Below are 18,516 nucleotides of genomic sequence, written 5' to 3'. Positions count from 1 at the left end.
ACACATATAAACAATAGTAATGCAACTAGAAAAGATTATTAAGAATTATTTACATATGTAGTGATCGGTCTATGGACCAAAAGCACTTGATAACTTCCTATAGGAAGTCATGATAAATGAAAAGGAACTTCACTGTTATCCTAAGCCTGGCTTATAGCTCTGAGTTCCATGTGTCCATTCCCAGGTGATTCACGACGCTGAAACAGACAGAGTAATAATTGATGTCTTGAACTGTCCACCTCTGTATGATGACGTCAAAGTGCAGTTCTTCTCTTCCGTGAGTAATCAAGCAGCAGCCTCTGCCGTTGTTCTTGTCTGGTCTTTTGAATGATTTTATTTAAGATTTGCTTTACTGCAGTTCCCAGCAAGGGAGGTGATAGAGGCCGTGGCATAGAGGGAGGGGGAGAAAAACGATAAATCAGACATACAACGGAATTTTTTAAAAGAACATACGTAATTTGAATAATTTTGTTCATTGTTTTTTTTCTAAATTGTAAACTTTCTAAATTTTTCTAAATTTACATGTATTAATTCTTATACAAAAAATACAAAATACGAAAAAACGTAAAAGCCAAGGTGCTAAAAAACCAAAGGTATGTTTTACCGCATAGCAATGATTACATCTTGTTTTGCATCTTTTTTTTAAATTAAAAAATTGAGGCCGGACCTGGTGGCTCATGCTTGTAATCTCAGCACTTTGGGAGGCTGAAGCGGGTGGATCTTGAGGCCAGGAGATCGAGACCATCCTGGCCAAAATGGTGAAACCCCGTCTCTACTAAAAATACAAAAATTACCTGGGCATGGTGGTGCCTGCCCATAGTCCCAGCTATTTGGGAGGCTGAGGCAGGAGAATCACTTGAACCTGGGAAGCAGAGGTTGCAGTGAGCCGAGATCACACCACTGCACTCTAGCCTGGCGACAGAGTGAGACTCCATCTAAAATTTAAAAATTGAGACAGGGTCACACTCTGTCACCCAGGCTGGAGTGCAGTGGTGTGATCATAGCTGAGTGCAGCTTCAGCCTCCTGAGCTCAAGCAATCCTCCCACTTCAGCCTCCCAAGTAGCTGGGAGCATCTACTGGAAAAAGAGTTAGGTTTGGGTGACTCAGCTGGGTGAAACGCAAGGAAGGCAGCACAATACAACACACGAAATAGCCAGAGAGTCTGTTATTAATTCCAGAGAGAAGAGGGCAGCACACTTCGCTGGGCCAGCTGTACCGGGGAGCCATCCAGGAGACCTGTGCTCGACTGATGGGTGGAGAGCAATAGCGAGAGAGAGGGAGGGACCCGAGAGTGGAGGCCTTTATTGGGATGTAAGGCGCTACCTGAGAAGGTTTCCTGCAGGGAAGTCTAATTTGGTTTAATGCGAGCAGGCATGTGTGCCATGAAGTCATGCTATGACTGAGAGGTGGTCACTGATACATCTACACGGTCCATGCAGAGTACGGGGATCTGTGGGGTGAGTCAAGTATGTTATATCTAGCTGTCCCATAATGAAGTAGTTACCAGGATAAGATTGTATAAGGCAGATATTGGGATCAGTCACGTTGAGAAACTGAGAGGAGGTAAACTGGAAATGCTGAGGGTAACTGAACCCCACTTCTGATATCAGAAAGTCCAATTTATATTTGAAAGGAATGCTGAGGTAACAGCAACAAGAAAATTGTAAGAATTCACTACAATGTACTTGGGTATACGTAGGCATAGGTCCTTAGTAGATCCTGTTTAGCACCATCTAAACAGAATTTAAATCTGCATTTAAATTAAATATCTATCGGGAAAAAAAATACTATTCCCTGAAAATTTTGATAGAAATGGCGAGAGAAAGCAATGGCATTTTCTTAAAGCCTCCTCCTTTGTGTCTAGATTGTGTCGTCATAGACTGCAGAGTGCTGCATATTTAATAGTTCTGTTTGATAAATATATCAAGGATTAACGGAAGGAAACTGATTTCTTTGGAATGATTAGTTCTTGATATCAGTTTTACTTTGAAAATAATTTATTTTCTTTTTAGGAGCTTCCTAAATACTATGACAATTGTCCTTTTTTCTTCTGGTTTCACACATCTTTCATACAAGATAACAGGTATGGATATAATAGAAACCCATAGGAACAGCCTGATCTTCGGTGTCTAAGGGGTAATGGCAGTTCTTTTGCTGTTTGTCATAAACTGAATTTACAGGAAGCAAATGCTCCTCGAGCCACCTTCCTCCTCTTACCATGGTTATTATAAAATACAGTTGTCCTTGAGACCCACTGTTGCAGTATCCTCAAGGTTCATGCCATAGGACTGTGTCATGGGTTCAAAAGTCTTACAATCAGATCTTAAGTGTGGCAGTAAATTCCTCCCAGAGAAGTTCAATATGAGCCTGCTCGGTACCTTCATTATGTCAGGTCTTCAGTAGGTGCTGATTTACCAATGACGAACCACAACCAAATTTTGTGCTAAAGTAAGGCAGGACCTAGGGAGGCTTCAGCTAGCTGAGAAGCTGACTGATACACTCATATCTAGGAGAAGTTATAAGACACAGTAAGTATTAAGGAATACACCTAAAAATACTATTAAGTAATAGTCTCTCATTTAAATGTGGCTTTCTAATAACTGAATTGGGAAAACTTTCTGAATAATTATTAATTGGATTTAGAGATCGTTGTTCCAAAAAACCTTCTGCCATATTTGGAAACTCATTTCTCAGTCTAGAAGTTCTCCACTACATGTAGCATTTGTTCTGTGGTGGTGAACATTTTGAGTTTTGGTATCAACCATACCCTCAATACAAAAGGATAAAATATTTTTTAAATGATTTAGGTCAGAGCTGTAGAAATGGCTATGATTCAATGGCATGAATTGATAGTTATTGTTACACCCAGTCCTAATCTTTTCTTCATATGTGAACTAGAACTCCTTAAGCCCAGCAAGGCAACGCTAAATTAAACCTCTGGTCTACATACTTGTAAAGCATACACATTTCATGGATGTTGATAGAGTGAACTTTGGATTTGATGGAAAGTTTTTACAAATTTTTTTCTTGGATGCATACAAACAATAAGCTTTTTCTTCTAACATGAGCAGAGTCCCTCAAATAGAGCTGGGTGGAGTTTCATTTGACACTATTTCTCAAAAGTGATTCTTGCTAAAGGATACAGTTTTTTTCCCTTTAAAACACCATGTTCATTTGGAGAAGCAATAAGGCCACTTTTATCCTCACTTTTATGTAAATTTCTAAAGATTTCTGTAACATTTAAATTTGCATACTACTTGGTAAAGCTGTTTTTGTTAGTTATGAGATTGTTGTTTAGCCAAAAATGCCAACTTCTATCATTTAGAACACTAGGCACAAAGGTGTTAACCAATTTATTCCGAGTGTTTCATTATTGGAACACTAAGCATGTGGGAGTTAGATCGTACTGCTCCAGGTCATCTCCAAGGTCTGATTGTAAAAATTCAAAAAGTTGCCACCTCACAGATGAATTAAAAGAGATATAGTATTTTATTACTGGGTTTTCATTTATGTCTAGCCTGACTGATTCCTGTCACATATAGACATTTAGATATCTTATTAAACCTGGATGTCACTAATTCCATAAAAAGCCATGTTAAAAGAATCAGCATGCGTTCCTGATATGGTGATTAAAGTATCTTTAAGTCTCACTAAAATGGGGAAAGAGACAACTGAGACCCAAAAAAGGGGCTGAGGTTCTGTTCACGGTGAGGTTCTTTTTTTCTTTCTTCAAGCTCGAACAAGGGTGCCCAACTGCATGCCTTTTCAGTTAGCCCCAATAGCAAATGCAGCTTTTTTTTTCCTATTCTTAGGCTTTATCTACCAAGAAATGAGCTGGATAATCCACATAAACCAAAAACATGGAAAATTTACCCACCGGAATTTGCAGTGGAGATAATTTTTGAGGAGAAATGACTTACAGTTAAGGTGTAGCTAATTAAGAATAGTTCCCCCTTCCCCTTCTGGGAAAGAATTACGTTTTTTCCAACCCCCGCCTTCCCTGCTGATATATCTATGTTTATATATGTTTACATAGGTTCTTGATAAATCTATTAAATATATGTAGATAAAACATCAGTGTGTTTTTTTCTTTTTTGAAGGCATATACTTCAGTTTCCATCTTGTATTTACATAAATTTGGAACACAGTACACAGAAACGTTAGGCATCATTTTGAAGAACTTTGAAATAGAACTTTCATATCAAAATAATTGAGATATTTAAAAACTGTGATTCCCCAACACCCACTTACTTACGTATTTTTGATCAAGTATTTATTCCCTGCTTTGTTTCACATTTGTCGTCTGAGATTTATTAGAAAGCTAATTTAGACTTTTTTCTTCTACTTCATTTACAAACTGTTAACAGATTGGCGGCAAATACTTTAAATCCAGAAGAGAGAAATGTTTCACACAAGCAGTCCCCTGGCTCCCAGCACACACTCTTCTCTCAATCCAAGCACTAAGTGGGTAGCTTACTTCAAGAGTTTCTTTTAATTCCACACAGACATGGGGGTTGGGACAAGAAGACTGTGGTAAATACGAAGGATAGGTAATCTTCAGTAACTTCTGCTTTTGTATAAAATCGTAAGTAAGTGAAATCAAAAGAAATACTTGTTTAGTTAGCAACATGTCTACAGGAAATCATCGTTATTTCCTCTTTGATGCCAGGTGCTACTTTTTTTTTTTAACAAATTTTTTTTTTTTGAGACAGAGTCTCACTCTTGTTACCCAGGCTGGTGAGCAATGGCGCGATCTCGGCTCACTGCGACCTCAACCTCCCAGGCTCAGGTGATTCTCCTGCCTCAGCCTCCCAAGTAACTGGGACTATAGGTGCATACCACCACACCCAGCTAATTTTTTGTATTTTTAGTAGAGACGAGGTTTTGCCCTGTTGCCCAGGCTGGTCTCAAATTCCTGAAGTCAAACAATCTGCCTGCCCCAGCCTCCCAAAGTGCTGGGATTACAGGCATGAGCCACCACGCCCAGCCTGTAGGTGTTGTTCAAAGTACCTTCATTGCCACTGTATCCTCAGGCCATGATTGTCCTTGAAAAAGTTCTAATTTGGCTTTACTGAAATTATTTGAATGATTTTCCTTTTATTAGCAAGGCTCTCAACAATCTAGACCAAGATGAATTCATCAGAAATTGAAAGGTAGCAACTAGTAAGTCAAATGTCGCTGCTAAAACACTGTATGTCATTCCTGAAAAACCTCGCATTCTACAGAAAACACTAAAAAAAAGAAGCAGTTCATGAATATATAGGGCTTGAGAGATCAAGGCAAAGCACTCCAGCATAGCAGCTTTGTAACCAACACACTAACCACGTGGACTACCCATGTCAGCACCTCAGGGTCTGGAGTTTGCCATAGGAGCTTTTTTATTTTTGAGTGGAAATGGAACAATATATAAGTGCTGTGGGTACCAGTGAAGTATTTGGATCGAGTATAAAAATTGACACCAAGACAAAAGTATGCCAAGTTGCAGGGTCTTTATTGCCGGCGACCACAGAGGACTCACGTCTCTCCAACCCGTGGCCCCAAAAGGAGGGTGACAAGACCCTTTTATGCCTATAAACCACCTCCAGGGAGAGCGTGTGGGGCGGGGGTGGGGGTGAAGGGATTCAGACATTCTGAGGGCCAGGGGATTCCGTAAGGGCAGAGAGGAGGGTGCGGGTCTCTGGACATTCCAAGGGCTAGGGGACTTGTTGTCACTTCGATTGTTACCTAAGTGGTTTACAGAAGTCAAGATAAGCGTTAGTTTACACATTGTCTGGGCATTGGTGGAATCCACAGATCTTAGTTACTTATTACAAGTGCAGGAGCCAGGATGGAATTAGCTTGGGCTGCTGCAAAGGCCAGCAATTCTGGCAGTCACTGATAAGAAAAGGTAAGCAGTTTCATTTACAGAAGCCAAGGCCAGCAGTCATTGTGAGGAGAATGGGGCAGCCATTACAACTTATTTTTGGAAAACAGCTTTGTCTCTTATAAAATGGCGTTGCTCAGGTTCCAGCTATAGCACACCAGAGTGGCACAGATGAGAGTTCAGAGCCTTGAGCCATGGTGGGCATGGAAGGCAGCAACCTGCCAGGAGCTAAGAGCCCCACGAGGCTGGTGAGCAGCCTAACTGCAGGTGATTTTTTTTCTCCTCTAAATATTCCAGAAAAGGTTCCAACTGCCCGTGCAGCAGCCCAACTAAAGCCTTTTTCCTTTACTCCCCTAATCTGGCTCCCCCTTTGAGGAAGAGATAATAGAACATGCTTTCACATTCCTTTCATGTTAATATTATACCCTGCCGTTCATATTACAGACACATGTGTAGGCATAACACGGGTTGTACTATTTCATTTAAAATTCACACATCAATAATCTACAGAGGGTAGATGATGTCCTCAGTTAGGTGAATAGGGAGCAAAACGCTTAGCTGGCTCAGTGAAGAGTAAGATCTGTCTTTTTCAATACTAGCAATACAGGAAGGAAGGAACCCCTTTTTTATTTTAACACTTTTTGAAATAAAGAGGTTACCATTAAGTTTTCTCTTCCCCAAACCTCCAAGACCCATCAAAATTTGGAAATTCTGAGTTGTCACACTATTCTGTTTTTGCTTATTCAAAGAAAACTTGTTTAAGGCCTCTTTGGGCATTGCTTTCTTAGAGTGTAGAATGAATGATTCTTTCACCATCCCAAGAAACTTATATATATCAGAATTGTTAAGTGTGCTCTGAATGAAGAGACCCTCCAAACAGGCTTTGTCTGAGCAACATGGCTGCTTATTCACCTGGATGCGGGGGAGCTGAGTCTGAAGAGAGAGTCAGTGAAGGGTGAAGGGATAGGAAGTTGGTTTCATAGTTTTGGGGTAGTCGGTGGAAAGTTACAGAAGTTACAGTTCAGGGCAGTTTTTGCAAGCTGGGAGGGGGTCGTAGGGTCTGGAGTCATGAGGTTGACCTGTCAGTTGAGCGAGGTTGGTTACAAAGTCCAGTTGCCTTATCATTTGAGGTCTTACATTTAAATCTTGAATCTATCTCCAGTTAATTTTTATGTGTGATGAAAGGTATGGGTCCGGAACCGTTATTCTGCATATAGTCAGCCAGTTGCCTCTGCACCATTTATTGAATTATTGAATAGGGAGTCCTTCCCCCATTGCTTGTTTTTGTCAGCCTTGTCGGAGATCAGATGGTTGTAAGTGTGAGGCTTTATTCTGAGTTTTCTATTCTGTCCCATTGGTCTAAGTGTCTGCTTTTGTTCCATGCTGTTTTGGCTACCTTATAGTTTGAAGCCTCTGGCTTTGCCCTTTTTGCTTAGATTTGCTTTTGCTATGCAGGCTGTTTTTTGGTTTCATATGAATTTTAGAATAGTTTTTTCTAATTCTGTGAAGAATGACATTGGTAGTTTGATAGAAATAGCACTGAATCTGTAGATTGCTTTGGGCAGTGTGGCCATGTGAACAATATTGATTCTTCCAATCCATGAGCATGGAATGTTTTTCCATTTAATTGTTGTCTCTGATTTCTTTCAGCAGAGTGTTGTAGTTCTTGTAGAGATCTTTCACGTCCTTTGTCAGCTGAATCCTAGGCATTCCATTTTCTTTGTGGCTATTGTAAATGGAACTCTGTTCTTGATTTGCACCTTTTGGCAGAGTCTTTAGGGTTTTCTGGGTATAGAATCATACCACCAGCGAAGAGAGATAGTTGGACTTCTCTTCCTATTAGGATGCCTTTTCTTTCTTTCTTCTGCCTGAGGGCTCTGGGTAGGACCTCCAGTACGATGTTGAATAGGAGTGGTAAGACTGGACCGGGCATCATTGTCTTGTTCCATTTCTCATGGGGATTGGTTCCAGCCTTTGCCCACTCAGTAGGTTGGGGCTATGGGTTTATCATAGATGGCTCTTCTTATTTTGAGGTATGTTCCTTTGATGCCTAGTCGGTTGAGGTTTTTAATGTGAAGGGATGTCAGCTTTTATCAAAAGCTGTTTGTACATCTATTGAGATGATCATATGGTTTTTGCTTTTAGTTCTGTTTATGTGGTAAATTACGTTTATTGATTTGCATATGTTGAACCAGCCTTGCATCCGTGGACTGAAGCCTTCTTGATTGTGGTGTCTGAACTTACTGATGTGCTGTTGGATTCCATTTCCTAGTATTTTGTTAAGAATTTTTTTGTCTGTGTTCATCAGAGTAATTGCCCTGAAGTTTTCTTTTTGTGTGCATCTCTGCCAGATTTTGGTATTAGGCTGATGTTGACTTCATAGGAGTTAGAGAGGAGCCCCTCATCCTCAGCTCTTTGGAATAGTTTCAATAGAACCAGCACCAGTTGTTCGTACATCTGGTAGAATTCAGCTGTGGCTCCTTCCTTGTTGGTACATTTTTTATTAATTATTTGATTTCAGAACTCGATATTTGTCTATTCAAGGTTTCAATCTCTTTCTGATTCAATCTGGAGAGATTATATGTTTCCAGGAATTTATCCATTTCCTCTAGATTATCTAATTGGTGTGCATAGAGTTGTTGATAGTATTCTCTGAGTATCTTCTGTATTTCTGTGGGATTGGTTGTAATGTCATGTTTGTCATTTCTGATTGTACATATTTGGCTCTTCTATTTTTTTCTTTCTTTATCTAGCAGTCTATCAATTAAAAAAAAAACTAATTATTGGTTTCATTGATCTTTTGTATGGATTTTTGCACCTAGACTCAAAAACAAGAACAACAGCAACAAAACCAGCATTTCAAAAAGCACTTCATTCAGTGCTCCTCTAATTTTCGTTATTTCTCTACTGCCAGCTTTGGGGTTGGTTTATTCTTTTTTTTTCTGTTTCCATAAGTGCAAAGTAGGAATGTTAATTTGAGATTTTTCTAACTTCTTGATGAAGGCCTTTAGTGCTAGAAACTTGTAACGCTGCTTTAGCTGCATCCTGGAGATTTTGGTATGTTGTGTCCCTATTTTCATTAATGTCAAGAAATTATTTTATGTCTGCCTTTATTGTATTTTATTATTTTTCTTTTTCTTAGCTAGAAGACAAAATGTTTTATTTTAAAACATTGAAAAAACATTAAAAGACAAATGCCCATTAATTAACCAGGAATGCTAAATATATGGAAACTGTAAATCTCTAAAATGTGGTAGGTACTTCCAAAGTTAAATGGTGGAAATTATCCTACTTTTTTTCTGTAACATCAACAGAACAGTACCGATATGATGAAAACCAACAAAAAGACCTTACTAATTATCCAGTCAAAGTCATCATCTTTGGGTAAATTTACATCAACACAAGTTAAAATCTTGTCAAAAATGTTCCTGACGCATGAAGCCTCCAGCTGAATTTCAGAAACGTTAACAAAAGTGTCTTCGTTTTGTGCTGTGAATGTTTGAGTATTGCTGTACTGTTGGCTCATCTAAACTACAGATAGTGGTTCTAGGCCTGCCCAAGGATCTTCAAGCGTTGAAGGCTTGAAATAATTTTCCAACTCATTAGACATTTCTGTTTTCTCAAACACTCCGTGATCCAAATGGTGCAAATTTCATTGGAGAACCTGGGGGTGGGTCTGCTGCTGCCCTGGGAAGTAGCCGAATTGCTGCTGGGACCCCGAGGGGGACCTGGAGTAGGAGCCAGGGTAGCCGCCAGGGTACGGAGACCCGAACCGGGCCCCGGGAAGCTGCCATCGTGTCGCAGGGTGGCTGTTCCCATAGGGGTCTAGACCGGGCCCTTCGGCGGCCTGTGGTGTGGACTCCCATATCCGTCTTGAGGAGAGGGCGGCCGTGGTCGGCCCCAACCCGGGATGCCCTGCAAGCTGCTTCCGCTACCCCAACCTCCTCCACCTGGACCAGGGTAAGGAGGAGTCGGGGCAGAAAATTCTGTTGCTGCATATCAGGAGCGGGATCTGAAGTCCTCGCAGCCTCGTTCTCCTCTGCCTTAATTTAAATGTTCACCCAGGAGTTATTCAGGTACAAATTATTTAATTTCCATGTATCGGTGTAGTTTTGAAAGGTGATCTTGATACTGATTTCTGTTTTTGTCACACTGTGGTCAGAGTGTATGCTTGGTATGATTTCAAACTTTGTGAATTTATTGAGGCTTGCTTTATGGCCAAGCATGTGGTTGATCTTAGACTATGTTCTGTGTGCACATGAGGATCTATCTTCTGTGTTTGCTGGGTCAAGTGTTCTGTAGATGTCTATCAGTTCCATTCGGTCAACTGTCAAGTGTAAGTACAGGGTTTGTTCGTTTTCTACGTTAATGATCTGTCTATTGCTGTTAGTGGGGTATTGAAGACTCCTGCTATTATTGTGTGGTTGTCTAAATCTTTTTGTAGGCCAGGAAAAGCTTGTTTTATGAATTTAGGTGCTCCAATGTTGGGTGTGTGCATATTTGGGCTGAGTCTTCTGGTTGGATTGTGCCCTTTGCCATTCTATAATGCCCTGCTTTGTCCTTAATTTTTATAGGTTCAAAATGTTTTCTCAAACACAAAATGTTTTATTGCTGGGCATGGTGGCTCACACTTGTAATCCCAGCACTTTGGGAGGCTGAGGCAGGCAGATCACAAGATCAGGAGTTCGAGACCAGCCTGGCCAACATGGTGAAACCCTGTCTATACTAAAAATACAAAAATTAGCCAGGCATGGTGGCAGGCTCCTATAGTCCCAACTACTTAAGAGGCTGAGGCAGGAGAATCATTTGAACCCGGGAGGTGGAGGTTGCAGTGAGTCGAGATTGTGCCGCTACACTCCAGCCTGGGTGATAGAGCAAGACTCCATCTCAATATATAGATATGTTTTATCTAACATAAGAATAATGACTCCTGCTCTTTTTCGTTTTCCATTTGCATGATAGATCTTTCTCTGTCCCTTTACTTTCAGCCTGTGGATGTCGCTAGGAATGAGTTAGGTTTCTTGGAAACAGCAGATGGTTGAGTCTTGTCTTTTGACCCAGCCTGTCACTTTTTGTCTTTTGAGTGGGGTGTTTAGCCTGTTTACATTCAGGGTTAGTATCGATGTGAGATTTTTATGCTGTCGTTGTTGTTACTTGGTTGTTGGATAGACTTGTGTGGCCGCTCGGCATTGCCTATGGGCTATGTGCTTAAATGTATTTTTGTGGTAACAGGTTCTTGCAGTTACGTGTTTAGCACTTTCTAAAGGATCTTGTATACGGCTGGTCCAGTTGAAATGAATTCCCTCAGTGTTTATTTCTCTGAGGATTTTATTTATCCATCACTTAAAAAGCTTTTCGGTGGGGTATGAAATTCTTAATTGGAATTTGTTTTCTTTAAGGACACTGAAAACAGATCCCCAGTCTCTTCTGGCTTGTGAGGGTCCTGCTGAAAGGTCTGCTGCCAGCCTGAGGGGTCCCATGTGTGTAACCTGGCCCTTCTCTTCTGCTTTCTTTAGGGTCTTTTCCTTTTGCATTGACCTTGGTGAATCTGATGACTGTGTGCCTTGAGGACGATCGTCTTATATAGTATCTAACTTGGTTCTCTGCATTGCTTGGATTTACATGTCAACCTTTCTAGCAAGATTAGGGAAAGTTACATGAACTGTATCCTTAAACGTATTTTCCAAGTTGTTTCTTCTCTCCTCTTTTCTCTCAGGAATGCCAATGAGTCATAGGCTTGGTCTCTTTACCTAATCCCATATTTCTCTGAAGTTTTGCTCATTTTTAAAAATTATTCTTTTTTGTCTGAGTTGGTTAGAAGAACTCTGAGATTCTTTCCTCAGCTTAGTCTGTTCTGCTGTTAATACTTCCAATTGTATTATAAAACTCTTACAGTGAATTTTTCAGCTATAGAAGTTCAGTTTTGTTCTTTCTTAAAAAGGCCATTTCATCTTTCAGCTCTTGGATTACTTTGCTGGAATCCTTGGATTAGTTTCCAACTTTCTTCTGAATCTTGCTGAGCTTCCTTGCCGTGCAGATTCTGTTTTCTACATCTGTCACTTCAGACGTTTCCGACTGGCTAAGAACCATTGCCAGGGAGCTCGTGGGGTAACATTTGGAGGTGAGGAGACACTCTGGCTTTTTGAATTGCCAGAGTTCTTGTGCTGATTTCTTCTCATCTGAGAGGGTTGGTATTCCTTTAACTGTGGTGTTAGTTGAGTATAGTCAGTTGGCTGCATTTCTTCGTGGTTTTCTGAGGGCCAAGGCTCTGTGCAGGGTTGAATTCTTCGGTTTTACAGGAAGGTCTTAGTAAACTATTTTTGTAGTTTGGGCTGAATTCCAGTAGATGGCGCTTAAGAGTAATGGTCGGTAGATGGATCTTAGCCACATAGCCCCTTTGTATTTTCTGGTGTTTGTGGCTGTGCTTTGTGGTACAGTGGGAAGAGAGGTGACCACCTCATCAGGTCCGCTCCTGGGCCCTGGGGGAGTCCCTTCCAACCAATGGCACTGTGCCCAGGTCTCTTTTGTCAAGGCTGTGGTAGGGAGAGAGACCACTCGTTTTCCAGCCAGCTGGCCCTGCAGAGGGAGGCACGCCCCCTGCTGTGGTAGCCCACAAGTTCGCGTAACTCAGTCCTCAGTACTGAGTGTGGGCTCTTCTGCTCTAGTGCCTGCCACAGATCTCGCCTTGGCACTCCCAAGCTGCAACCTTGCAGGCTTAGGCTTTTTTTTCCCTCCTCAGGTTAGGGACAGCAGGGGTGGGACCCTGGCAGTGGTAATGGCAGAGGGCCTATCAGTTGCCTCTGGAGACTTTACCCCAGACAAGTGCAAAACCACAGCCAACTGGAGTGATCAGCCAGGGTTGGGGCAATGTGCTGCTGGCCCCAAGCTGGGGGTCCTGCCTGAAGAGCAGGTGGTCAGGCAGCCCGATCCAGAAGTCTGACCTCCTATCCGTGGGATGCTGTGAGTAAGTGATCTTTATTCCCTCCCTAGCCTGGAGGAAACAAGGACAGGTACTGTGGTGGCAGCAATGGCTGGGGCCTGTCAGTTGTCTCTGGAGCTCTATCCCAGAGAAACACAGAGCCACCACCAACTGAAGTGATCAGGCAGAACCTGTGCTGGGCCCAAGCCAGGAGGCACCGTGCCCAGTGAGGAGCAGCAGGGCCAGGGACTCGTGTGGAAAATGGTCTGGCTGCCTCTCCATGCGGCAGCTGTGGTGTGCTGGAGGCCTGTAACAGCTGTCGGGCTTTTTGCTCCCTCTGCAGCCTGAGGGCAGCAGCCACACAGGCTTCAGCAGTGCAGAGGGCCTGTTGGTTACCCCTGGGAGCTCCATCCCAGAGAAATGAAGGCTGTGACCAGCTGCAGTGTTCAGGTGGAGGGTAGGATGGCTGTGATGGAGGCCCAGGCCAGTGGGCCTTGCCTGGCCAGGTGCAGCAGAGGTGAGGCCTGCAGTCTGCTCCTCAGCACCATGGATATGGCCCCTATCCTAGGGGCACACAAAAGACCCTGGCCTATCTTGCTGGCTAGACTATGGCAGCTGGTGTTGGGCCTCTCAGGGATCCACACTGGCTTGAGCAGTGGCTCTGCCCAGACTCCAAGCAGCTTTCTGTGTCAGTCTAGAGCCCCAGAGTGTCTGTGGGGGGCGGGTGGAGTCATGAACTCCTGTGCCAGGGGACTGCAAAGGACCATGGCAGAAGTGTGGGTCCCCAGAAGCTTTCACTCACCCTTTCCCGGCTGTAGGGAGCCTCCCCTTGCTCTGCACCAATCCCAGGTGGGCAGCTCTCTTGCCTTCCTCCCCTCTGCTGGCCATGAGTCACCACTGCTTCCTGGATGAATCCCAACACAGCCTGCGGGACGATCAACCTGAAGAGCTCGTGTTCATTCACCACTCGGTCTCCTCTTGGGAGAGCTGCGCACACCAGCTGCTTCTGATCAGCCACCTTGGTGCTGCAGGTACTTGTTTTCTTAAGTAGAATTTACTAACTTGGAATAGAATCATCCAAAACTTAAGAGCAAACCGTTTATTTTATAAATAGAGGGACAGAAAGACGTAGAGGGAGAAAGTAATTCTAGTGGGCCAAGTTCTGTAACTGCAGTGCACAGAAGTGTTTTTGTTGCCTTACCTATAGTGAAATTATTTCACATCAGGCATCTTGCTGACAAAAAGCGATGCTTACTGCAATATAAAACCACTGCCTTGAAACACTACTATACAGAACTCTGTAACATTCCTGACAGCTGGTTCCCAGCATGGATGTAAAGAACTTAAATGAAATTCATCAGACTCAAATATTAAGTAAATAATTTAATGATGATAGAACATGACATTTCTTTAGACACAGTATTTTCAAGTTATATTTTTGCCTGGAGTACAGATACGAAATGGCACAAACTGTACCCTGAATTAAGCAAACAATGAAAAAATAAAAATTCTCCCAACCCAGGCTTCCACTGACCACTCCCACTTGCCTCAGACTATTTCTATTGGAGATATCTAGTGAAATCTCTAATGGAAGATATCTAGTGAAATCTCTAATGGCCTGTGGGAAGATTCCTGACAGCAGCCTAGTTTCCAGGCACTGAGCATGGGACTGCGGGCTCTGAAGCAGTTTAACTCCTGTGGAAAGCCAGTCCCATTTCTATTTTGCTTCAATCCAGGCCTGGTCAGATAAAAGCACCACTCAGTAGCTACTGACCATTTAAGTATGGGGGAAAAGCAAAGTAGAAAACTTTTCTCTTAAAGAAAAAGCAAATAGAGGACCAGCCGTAATAGCTCTGCAGCACAAGAAACATGACAGGACAGAGGTCTCCTCCCCAGGTGACCCCCAGTATTTGTCGGCCTCTCATATCTCTGACCCTCTGGCTTCTGGCTTTGTGACTGCAGTTGCCATAGAAGATTCATGGACAGCACAAACCTTAAGGAACCTGGAGGTTTTGCACATGTACATTCTGCTGACAGGAACACATGGTATGGACTATTATGAAAATTGTTAGCCTGGTAGCACTCAGTTCACAGGCTAAGCAATATTTTTTATTGGGAGAGACCCTATTGGTCTTAGAGCAGCATAAAAGGGTGAAACTAACTTTAGTAGTGACAAGAATGACCCCCTTATACCATATGTCCAAAGAAGAGCTGCCCATCCCCAAGTCTATGGAGGATCAGATGAAGTACGGGCTTTGGTTGGTTGGCCAGCGAATGTTTGGTCAGTGAATACATACATGTGGCTTTTCTTATGTTCCACTGCTTTATAAAGTCACATCCCATATACAGTCATCTTTAAAACTGACTGCCAGTACCAAATGCAGAAGCTTCCAACACCGTAAAAGCATGGCAAGATGGGCTTCAGGATGAGTCAGCTCTGCCATTACTCACTATGGAGTACAAGCACTGAGTTCTTTCTAGTTCTGTCAGAGAGGATTTCAACCACTGTCACTCAATCACCAAACAAGGCTTCTCTTGGCTTTGGCTCTCACTGTTCCTTGGAAGGCATTCTGATTGGTGGAGGCAGAGCAGACAGTGAGTGGTCCAAAGTGGAGTGATGGCCCCAGATGAGCCAACAGAACACCCAGGAATCCTACCCAGGCCAGGACCCAGAGACAAAAGGTAAGAGCTGCTGCTAGCCACACGGGTCTTTCATCAAAGCACAGTGGTACTGCCTACCGCTCTTCAATCCAAAGCCCTTCCTCAATCTAAAGCCCAAGAGGGGAAGTTCTTTGGGAGAGAAGGGAAGCTGGTAAGGCTGTGCTGTTTACCAAAGGCCTGACCCTCCAGGCCACGCCTAGCAATATAGTCGGTGTAGAATACGATCCCACCTAGAAAATGAATGGCACTATTTTAAGAGCAGAGCATCTTGGGGAAATCTAGGATGACTACTCTGAAACTTTTACTCAAGTGTGGAAGCCACACTGGTATGCAGGTAGACTGTCTTACAAATCTAGATAGATATTTTAGTTTTCAAGTACCCCATGAACTTTTAAAAAAATTCAACCACTGGCCAGGCACAGTGGCTCACACTGGTAATCGCAACACTTTGAGAGGCCGAGGCAGGTGGATCACTTGAGGTTAGGAGTTCAAGACCAGCCTGGCTAACATGGTGAAACCCCATCTCTACAAAAAATAAAAAAAAAAGGCTGGGTGCATTGGCTTATGCCTGTAATCCAAGCACTTTGGGAGGCCAAGGCGGGCAGATCACTAGGTCAGGAGTTCAAGACCAGCCTGGCCAACATAATGAAACCCTGTCTCTACTAAAAATACAAAAAATTAGCTGATCTGGTGGTGGGCACCTATAATCCCAGCTACTTGGGAGGTTGAGGCAGGAGAATCACTTGAACCTAGGAGGGGGAGGTTGCAGTGAGCTGAGATCGCACCACTGCACTCCGGCCCCGGTGACGGTATGAGACTCTGTTTCAAAAAAAAAAAAAAAAATTTTTTAGCTGGGCATGGTGGCACATACCTGTAATCCTAGCTACTCGGGAGGCTGAGGTGAGAGAATTACTTGAACCCAGGAGACGAAGGTTGCAGTGAACTGAGATCATGCCATTGCACTATAGCCTGGGCAACTGAGCAAGATTCCATATCCAAAAAAAAAAAATATCTATCAACCACTTAAGAATAGTACACACATTAAGTACAACCACTTAAGAATAGTACACACATTAAGTAGACCCTACATCTAGAATGGGTTAAACAACCATTTGTAAGCATCTTCATAAGAAGTACCACCTCTGGGTATTTCTGATAATATTTGAAATAATAAACATGGAACCAAACTGTATTTCCCTCAACACGTAACTGTCCAAACTGCATGTACAGGTAGAGGTTTACGCACAGCCCTGGCAGAACTGTACGCGGCCTTCTGAATGAGGTGCACAAGGTCACTGACCACTCCCTATTTTACCAAGGGCAAGAGCAGTGACTTTTCTATTTCAGTACAATTTTGGGCAGAAACGGTAGATGCAAAATAGAGGTTCTCCCATACAGTTTAAGATGCAGGGTAGAAGGGAAGACAAAAGGCAAAATTCTCAAGAAATCAGAATAACTTCATGCTGGTCTTGTACTCCAAGAAACCCTGAGATGAACTGTAGTCCTCGGACACCCGTGCTTGGCTCAGGCCCCTTCAGTATGCTTCCAACTGGCTCATCATCAACTTCCGGCTGTATTCGTAGGCCAAAAAGAGTGCTCCATTAGCAGGGAATGCTCGAATCATAGTAGGTTTTAGTCCGGAATATAAGGCCATTATTCCTAGAAGAGAAAAGGGCAATCAAAAAGACTGCAGCCGCCCCTCCTGTGGGGTCCCCATGCGGCTGCATGGCACATGCAAACCCAGACAACAGCACTGAAAGCCAAGTCAGGGAAGGGCACATTTCCAGCCTTCCCTAAATAGACTAACAAAAACAAGGACAAGCATCAGGTCTCCTGGGAAAACTGACTGATGCTCAGGTAACATATATCAATTCCATGCTTGATTAACTCTTTGTACAGGGATGGGGCAGAGTTGAGGCTGAGATGGCCAGACAGAGGTGGCCGCAGCTCTGCAGCGGCACCTGGGCAGTTGACAAGAGCACCAGCCTTGAACCTGGAGACCTGTTCATAGTATTAGTACTGCCCAGGGTGGTTATGAAGATTGAATTAGATAAGGGAGTTATAAGTCCTCTGTAAAACTTTACGTGTTACACAAATATAAGGGAGTCTATTACAATGAGTAACAGACAAGGTATCTGTGCTCTATTTGAGACACAAAGTTTCTGTGTTACTGTCCTCTTTCTTTTTACAATCAAAACAAGTTCACATCTGAGATGCTCAGATGCATTGTGGATGCTGGAAGAATAGGGGTTTACTCACCTTCGTTCTTCACCACACTTATAAAGGTTCTGATAAATCCTGCCTGTTTTCCAGACATGGAAAGAACTTGAATTCTGGATTTGATACAATCCACTGGGTAAACCGCAAGCCAGAGGCAAATCCCACCAACTCCACCACTTAACACCAAAGGCACAGGGCCTAGAGAAGAAAAACAGCAAATGGCATTTTGTCTCCAGAACAGCTGATGTGACACTTCCAGAAGTCAATGCAGTGATGGCTGCAGGGAGGTGAAAACGGAAAAGCTAACGCTGCAGGATACAATTCTTTGAGGAAACTGCCAAAGCTCTTGTTACCGAGCTCTAAGGATACAAGGTTTGGTTTGGTAGCCCACATCTACCCCTGGGTCTTGCTAAGTACAAGAAACCCTAGTGAGGGTTCTACTTAGTTTGGTCCCTGAGGTGCCGAGGGCCGGCCCATGGAAACCAGCAGGCCTCCAGCTGGGTGGCAGCCCCTTCCAGCAGGGAGAAGACGGGCCAAACACAATCTACGGCTTTCTTCAACTTTCTCACTCTTAAGTACTTTAATAGCCCTGATTCTTCTTTACCATTAAAAGCCAGAATTGTTTTTATTAACACAGCGGTTAAATCCGGGAGCTTGACTAACCCCAGAACAGACTCAACACACTGCGGGAGATGAAAAGAAAACTCACTCGCTCATGTGAGCCCAGCACTGCATGTAGCTGTACCAACCAGCTAAACATGATAAGCTGCAAAGAACTATGGTTTTCACTGCTCCCAAAACACTACTAAGATGGTCGAGTTTTAAGCTTATCTCAAGATTATTTACAGGTGA

General features: G+C 43.1%; 2 protein-coding genes and 1 pseudogene across 30 annotated transcripts in view; 1 reads left to right on the top strand and 2 right to left on the bottom strand.

Annotated features, from left to right (window-relative positions):
- Nucleotides 1–16,337, top strand: part of LOC100398471 (phosphatidylinositol 3,4,5-trisphosphate 3-phosphatase TPTE2) — a 112,511-nt gene extending 96,174 nt beyond the window's left edge. For 15 of the 19 annotated variants that reach the window (XM_054256808.2, XM_054256806.2, XM_054256804.2 and 12 more), the window contains 3 exons: nucleotides 185–277; nucleotides 2,014–2,084; nucleotides 3,814–16,337. In XM_054256808.2, the coding sequence (XP_054112783.2) occupies nucleotides 185–277; nucleotides 2,014–2,084; nucleotides 3,814–3,916 (267 nt within the window). In that variant the 3' untranslated portion in view covers nucleotides 3,917–16,337. Of the gene's footprint in view, nucleotides 1–184; nucleotides 333–1,179; nucleotides 1,988–2,013; nucleotides 2,085–3,813 lie in introns of those variants that run through there. The other 4 variants (XR_013536224.1, XM_054256817.2, XM_054256814.2 and 1 more) reach the window with 4 other exon arrangements.
- Nucleotides 9,076–12,103, bottom strand: LOC100398123 (M-phase-specific PLK1-interacting protein pseudogene; annotated as a pseudogene).
- SLC25A15 (solute carrier family 25 member 15) overlaps nucleotides 14,154–18,516 on the bottom strand; it is a 23,253-nt gene continuing 18,890 nt past the window's right edge. For 10 of the 11 annotated variants that reach the window (XM_035302547.3, XM_035302549.3, XM_078375333.1 and 7 more), the window contains 2 exons: nucleotides 17,704–17,862; nucleotides 14,154–17,103 (listed from right to left, as the gene is read on the bottom strand). In XM_035302547.3, the coding sequence (XP_035158438.1) occupies nucleotides 16,979–17,103; nucleotides 17,704–17,862 (284 nt within the window). In that variant the 3' untranslated portion in view covers nucleotides 14,154–16,978. The remainder of the gene's footprint in view (nucleotides 17,104–17,703; nucleotides 17,863–18,516) is intronic. The other variant, XM_017973060.4, reaches the window with a different exon arrangement.

Source organism: Callithrix jacchus, chromosome 5 (genome assembly GCF_049354715.1).
Source record: "Callithrix jacchus isolate 240 chromosome 5, calJac240_pri, whole genome shotgun sequence".
Lineage (NCBI taxonomy): Eukaryota > Metazoa > Chordata > Mammalia > Primates > Cebidae > Callithrix > Callithrix jacchus.
The sequence above is the reverse complement of the archived record's forward strand: the minus strand, read 5'-3'. Positions and strand labels throughout refer to the sequence as shown.